The following is a 6,081-nucleotide window of genomic DNA, read 5'->3' on the forward strand; positions in this document are numbered from 1 at the left end:
TATGAAGTCTAATTAATTTTAAACACCCTAATAAAATTAATTAATTTAATAAAATACTAATTCAACAAGAATTGTAAGACCTTTAACACATATTTTAGCAAATCAATATGGATCACATTATCAAAAAAATAATAATAAAAGAAAACAAAATAGTCCAAGTAATACTAGCAATTTGCTAAATAAACCAACTCACAGATATTAATGGTAATAGATACTTATCTAGTTAACTATTCATCTATTATAGATAGCAGATGCTATATTTCGAGCATAAACATCCTAGATTTATCTCAATTTCAATTTAGTTTTTATACAGATTTAATTTGATTAAAATATTACTAGTTTATTGAGGTGTTTAAATCCATACCATACCAAGTGGTCCAAAATAAATTGAGTTGGTTTCTTCAACATTTTTATTATTATTTTTTTTTTTTATACTTTGTATGTTGATTCACCAAGTTTCTAGAGATAAAAACAATTGGAATCGTTTTTCTTAAATCATTTATAAACGGTGACTTTTTTTTTCCCTTTCCAATAAGGGATGATATGCAGTTTTGCAAGTCATTGAAAAACTATAAACCTTATAAACAAATGCTATTTTAAAGGTGAGGTTTTAAGCTTAAAAAAACTTTTCCTTAGTATATTCAATGTAATCTTACTACAAATATGATAAAAATTAACCTGAATTTTATAACTAAAATTTTTAAAAATTCCAATTTCACCTCTATTGCCTAACAGGTGAGGTTATAACTAAATAAATATGTAGGTTTTGGATTTCTCGCCATTGAAGCTTGTTTTGTGAACTAGTACTAAAACGAAAACTGGGAAGGGTGGAGAATCACGATTAAATTATATAAGATGTTAAGAAGAAATAACAAAAATCTTATGTCCAAACATTGGCTTAAAATGAAAAATAAGTTTCACTTATTAATGCGTTTATATCACTTACCACATTCCCCAACCAACTTCTTATAATACATAAATTTTAAAATTTTATTTTTATCCTGTAACAGGATACTAATTTTGTATCATAGTTATGCGGAATAAAAGTAATAAATTTTAATAAAACTTCTGGCCAAATTATTATAGCATCCCCAAAAAGAATGTTTAAAATAACACAAAACATTATGTGATAAACTAATAAAACAATTTCATATTTAAATACATAAGGATGATTGACTGTAAATTAATTTGAAGGAGATATCATGACTGTAGTCAAGAAGGAAGAAACAATTGTAATAACTATTTATTTATTTTCTGCAGATGTTTCAACGCATGTTGGAGGTCCATCAGGGTGATTAGGTGGGAGTGTAAACAGGGACCCCTACAATCACAGTTCAACGAAGAATTCAACTTTTTTGAAGAATTCAAATGAAGTTAACTGTCATTTGATGGGTCTCTGTTTACAATCCCTCCTAACAGCCCTGATGAAGACCTACAATCTAGATCGAAATGCTGGCAGAGAATACATAAATAGTTATTACTTTATCTTCCTTCTTGACCGAAACCCTGACCATCTCTTTTAAATTTATATTCAATATACTCATAGAAAACCTAAGTTCTACTATGGCCAGTCTTTCAAAGGCTAGTTTATTTAGTTCTTAGCAAATCAGAAGCTTTATAAAAAAAATAACATTGTTTTATGTTTTAAAACAATTTACCTTCCATTTCATCAAGTTGCCTTTGTAGTTCAGTAACCATTAGTTTAATATAATCAAAACTGGCACATGCTAATGCTTTCATCCACTGTTCCATGGAGTCTTGAGATTCAGCTTCAAGGATATAGGTTCTATTTCCTTGGCCATGAAATACAATTTTGAAACCGAATTGACCTTCATCTTCAGCCAACTCTGAAGAAAAGTTAATAGGTTAAGGTGTACCCATGAACATGTCAGATTGTCAGATGTAAACATAATAAAGAAAAACATACCTATTGTGCACCCTTCTAAGATAATAACACCAATGGGTTCTTTATCTGATCTCTTCTCAAAATAGAACAATAAATTTCCTTTTAAAACAAAATACCTCTTCTGAAAAGCTTTATTAACTTCCCCTCTTTTGACAAGCCAACCTTCCTTATCTATACCAGTAGGAGACGTTGCAAAAGCTGCAAGATTTTTCTCATTAATTTTCATTATGATGAACAATCAAAACATATTTTAAACTAAAACTAAGAATAATGCAAGAATAATGTCAAGACTGTAGCATCTAGTTAATTGATAACAGTCATAACCAAAATGACTATAAGGTTATACTGCTGTATCAGTTCATTTTGTATGATGTTATGACAAACGCATATATATTTAGAGACCAACTCCATAAATGAACATATTCACCCTATCGGTTATTTTATTTCATACAATGTTTATCATATTTTACATGTATTCTTTAAAACTGTAAATTAAGTTATCCAGGTAAACAAGAAATAAAGAGAAGGTTACGGTACGGTTCTCCAGGATTCATATCTTTTATCATTCTGATAGCCTTTATCTTAAAGTTTGGCTTAAGGTGATATGTCAAAACCTTAATAAATATAGTTATTCATTTAATTCTGCTAAAAAATTATAGGCTGGAAAATGGAGGAAGGTATGACTTCTCATTCTCCATGCCCAATGGCAACGCCAAATATGAAATTAGAAAATCTTATAAAAGCAGCACTTAACACCACAACTTTAAAGAGAACTGGACAAAGTGGAGGTGGTTGCATTAATCAAGGAGAAGCGTATATCACTGACACTGCACAGTTTTTGTGAAAAGCAATTCAAAACCAAAGGTTTGTTGGGAAGGATTGTCATTTTTGAACATTATTTTGTTACTTTGTTAATTATCCTATTATACTTTAACTTTAGGCCAAGTTGATGTTTGAAGGAGAAAGTGAAGGTTTGAAAGCTTTAGCTGGCACAGGTATTGTTACTGTGCCACAGCCAATTACAGTCCTGGAAAATCCTGATGGTGGAGCATGTTTGGTCATGGAATTCATTGAAATGAAAGGCTTGCGAAGTTTAGCCCATAAGCTTGGCGATGAAATAGCAAAAATGCACATGCAAAACGTCAACCTAGAAAATCGATCCAACCGTATCTCAGAAAAGCCTCAAATGGAATATATTCCTCAGTTTGGGTTTCATACAACTACTTGTTGTGGGTATATTCCCCAAGAAAATGAGTGGAATGAAGACTGGGTGGTAATAAATTTTTTTATGATGATTTATTTTTTTTTTTATCTATGTTATGAAAATAATTATTTTCTCATTTTCCAGTTAGATGTTCTTTTATCTTACTTTTATTTTATTCTCAAATAAATGATTTTAAGAAAACTATTAATTTGGCACTCTAAATTATGATTCATAAATGATTAAAGTGTTTATCTAAAAGAGTTTAGAACTACAATTATTAATATGGTTTGGCCAAAATTTCATTTGAAAATTAAAAATAATTTCTGGTTTGTTTTAATATTGCATCGAATATTCCTAGGTGTTCGACTGTTCTAATTTTTCAAAATTAATATGAGAAAATTTAAAACCTATTGATTAATATTTGATTTAATAATGCTGTTTTTTTTCTAAATATTTTTCAGGCCTTTTTCGCTCAAAATCGATTAGATTACCAGTTTAGACTTCTTGAGAGAGAGGTATTGATATTTCACTTAGCATGAAAATTCAACTATAATTTATCTTGAGAAGTTTTAAGTTTTATTATTAGTTTTATTTTCATAACTTATTTATGGCTTGTATTACAGAGAGCTGCTACTTCCAAAGTTTAGGTTTTGCCTTTTAAAGGTACCTGCAATCAACACTCATGTAAATAAGATAATATAACATACAAGGCTTGGTTAAACTATTTGATTTAAATTACCTAAAATCATTTGGAAATAATCTGAGTCAGTTGATTTGTAGAAAAGCCATTCTCATGTTATGGAACTTATTTCTTAGTACGTTTTAATGAATTTCATACCCATGAAAGTATATATTTTTAAGCTTTTGTTGCGTAATTGAAACTTCCCACACATCATCCACAAAGTTGTTATTTTAACATCTCCTGTATAGTGATAATCCATCTTGGGGATTTGATCATATCTCCATTTTCATCATTTCCCTGTGCCATATATAAGGATCTAGGAATGAAAAATTAAAATGTAATGGGATTAGGTTAGGACATAATCAACCTCCAATATTGGAGATAAGAGAAATTAAGGACTTGGGTGGTCTATAACAGCCATTGGTAGTTTTTATGAAAAGGAATGTCTGTTAACAATTTGAAAAGCAAAGTCCTGATTATCTCACCGAGGGGTAAAAAAAATTTTCAAATACTATCAAATGGGGAGGTTCTAGAGGTAGTACACGAGTATTGCCAGAGATAGTAGCCGTAAACTACTTGGGAACCATAATAAATAAGTCTGGTAGGATTAATTGAGAAATGGCTTATAGAATTTTTTAAAATTTTATTTATTGTTATTTACAACTGTTTAAAATTATTTACAACAAGTAAAATTGCTATTGGATATAAAATAACATGTGGAGAATCTACCCATTGACAGAACTCCAACTTATAGAATTTAAAGAGGAATGAGGTATGATACTACCAGATCAATAATAGCATTGGACACTATGAAGTACGGAGAGGTGTAAAAATGCATACCGACAAGACCAAACTTCCAATGCAGTGGTACAACAGAGGTGAGAGCCAGGTGATACTCAACCAATATGTCAGTGGAACCCACAGAATGAGTCTTGACCTTCCCAATGGGACTAAAATAAGTTGGTACCCTAAAAGTTGGTTTCTTTGTGCCAGATTTTTTTTTTTTTATATTTACAGTTTTGGTCCAATAAGTCTTGAATGTATGCCTCAGCTTCCTCAAAGAATAAGTGAAAGAGAAAACTGCTAGTTTACGTTGTTTTGACATATATAATTTTTACTCTCACTTACCTATAAATAGAATGTATAGTAAGATAAAGTATTGCAATTGTAAAAAATTTCAAATTTGAGTGTTTATAGAAATACTTGTTTTGAGGTCCCCTCTGGCCAAAAAACCTAGTTTCACAAAATCGTTTGTGTCTGGGAACAGCCTAATTCAACAAAAGTGAAAAAAAATATGAAAAATTTGATGGTATAAAGTGGACCATCAAATTTTTCATATTTTTTTTATTTTCTCAAAAAGGACTATAATGTTTTTTATTAAACTCACCATCTCAATGTAGCATTAAATATTTTTTAATATCAGCTAGATCTTATCTTCATTGAAACAGTTTGACAGGGCTTAAAGAACAAATTTATGAAAAATCTTCCTTTAATAAAATACCTTTAATTTTGTTTATTTGAAAAAAATAAACAGTCCGCTTTGTTAGCAGTAATAAGCAATAAATTAACACAAAATATTAAAGAATTTTATGAATTAATAAAGGGTAGAATAAATATAAATATTTGATTCTGATGTGAAAAGCCTGATCTTAAAACCCGATCCTCGAAATATGAATCTTTATAAAGAAAAATAAAAATTTTTGCCTTCCTTGGTCTTACAATTTTTTTTTTTTTATTTTTCGAAAATCACAAAAATAGTTATAACTCCAACACAATGTAGGGTGGTAAGTGAAAGTTGTGTGATATGCGTGCCAGATATTATTTTTTTAAAAAGTGGAGCAAAGTTTATGGGTGCCTAGAGAGATTTTACCCTGCTTTCTAATATTAATTATAAAATCAAGGGAATCAATAACTGATTTTAAAGCTGTAAAAGAAAAGAAGCAATAAAGACATATCAGAGTAAAATTAGAAATAAAATATGTATGTACATATTTTTGTGTAAAATAGTATGAAAAAGGAGGAAATGAACTTGACATCGTCATTGATGATTTTATTAATATGTTTTAATAACTACAATCATTGATAAAAGTTTCTTATTTAAATTATGCAGTTTATTTTTCAGCGTATAAAAACTATGATTTATACATGCTTCATTTATAAAATACTTTAAACTATATTCAACTATAAATCATCAATCAGAGTGTTTAAGGAAAAATATTCTTAAAACCCTTTAAACCCAAATTGTAAACAATAGAATTATATTTAATTAATTTTATTTTAAAACATTTC

General features: G+C 29.0%; 2 protein-coding genes across 2 annotated transcripts in view; one reads left to right on the forward strand and one right to left on the reverse strand.

Moving 5' to 3' along the window:
• LOC106679964 (sesquipedalian-1) overlaps positions 1-2,290 on the reverse strand; it is a 4,164-nt gene extending 1,874 nt beyond the window's left edge. Inside the window, exons 1-2 of the mRNA XM_014419377.3 lie at positions 1,928-2,290; positions 1,659-1,847 (exon numbers count right to left, since the gene is read on the reverse strand). Coding sequence (XP_014274863.1) covers positions 1,659-1,847; positions 1,928-2,132 — 394 coding nt within the window. The 5' untranslated portion in view covers positions 2,133-2,290. The remainder of the gene's footprint in view (positions 1-1,658; positions 1,848-1,927) is intronic.
• A 128-nt stretch (positions 2,291-2,418) lies between these two features.
• Positions 2,419-6,081, forward strand: part of LOC106679963 (ketosamine-3-kinase-like) — a 15,366-nt gene continuing 11,703 nt past the window's right edge. The window contains 4 exon segments of the mRNA XM_014419376.3: positions 2,419-2,733; positions 2,736-2,770; positions 2,847-3,179; positions 3,572-3,625. Coding sequence (XP_014274862.2) covers positions 2,574-2,733; positions 2,736-2,770; positions 2,847-3,179; positions 3,572-3,625 — 582 coding nt within the window. The 5' untranslated portion in view covers positions 2,419-2,573.

Source organism: Halyomorpha halys, unplaced genomic scaffold (assembly GCF_000696795.3).
Source record: "Halyomorpha halys isolate HHAL.00 unplaced genomic scaffold, Hhal_1.1 Scaffold237.1, whole genome shotgun sequence".
Lineage (NCBI taxonomy): Eukaryota > Metazoa > Arthropoda > Insecta > Hemiptera > Pentatomidae > Halyomorpha > Halyomorpha halys.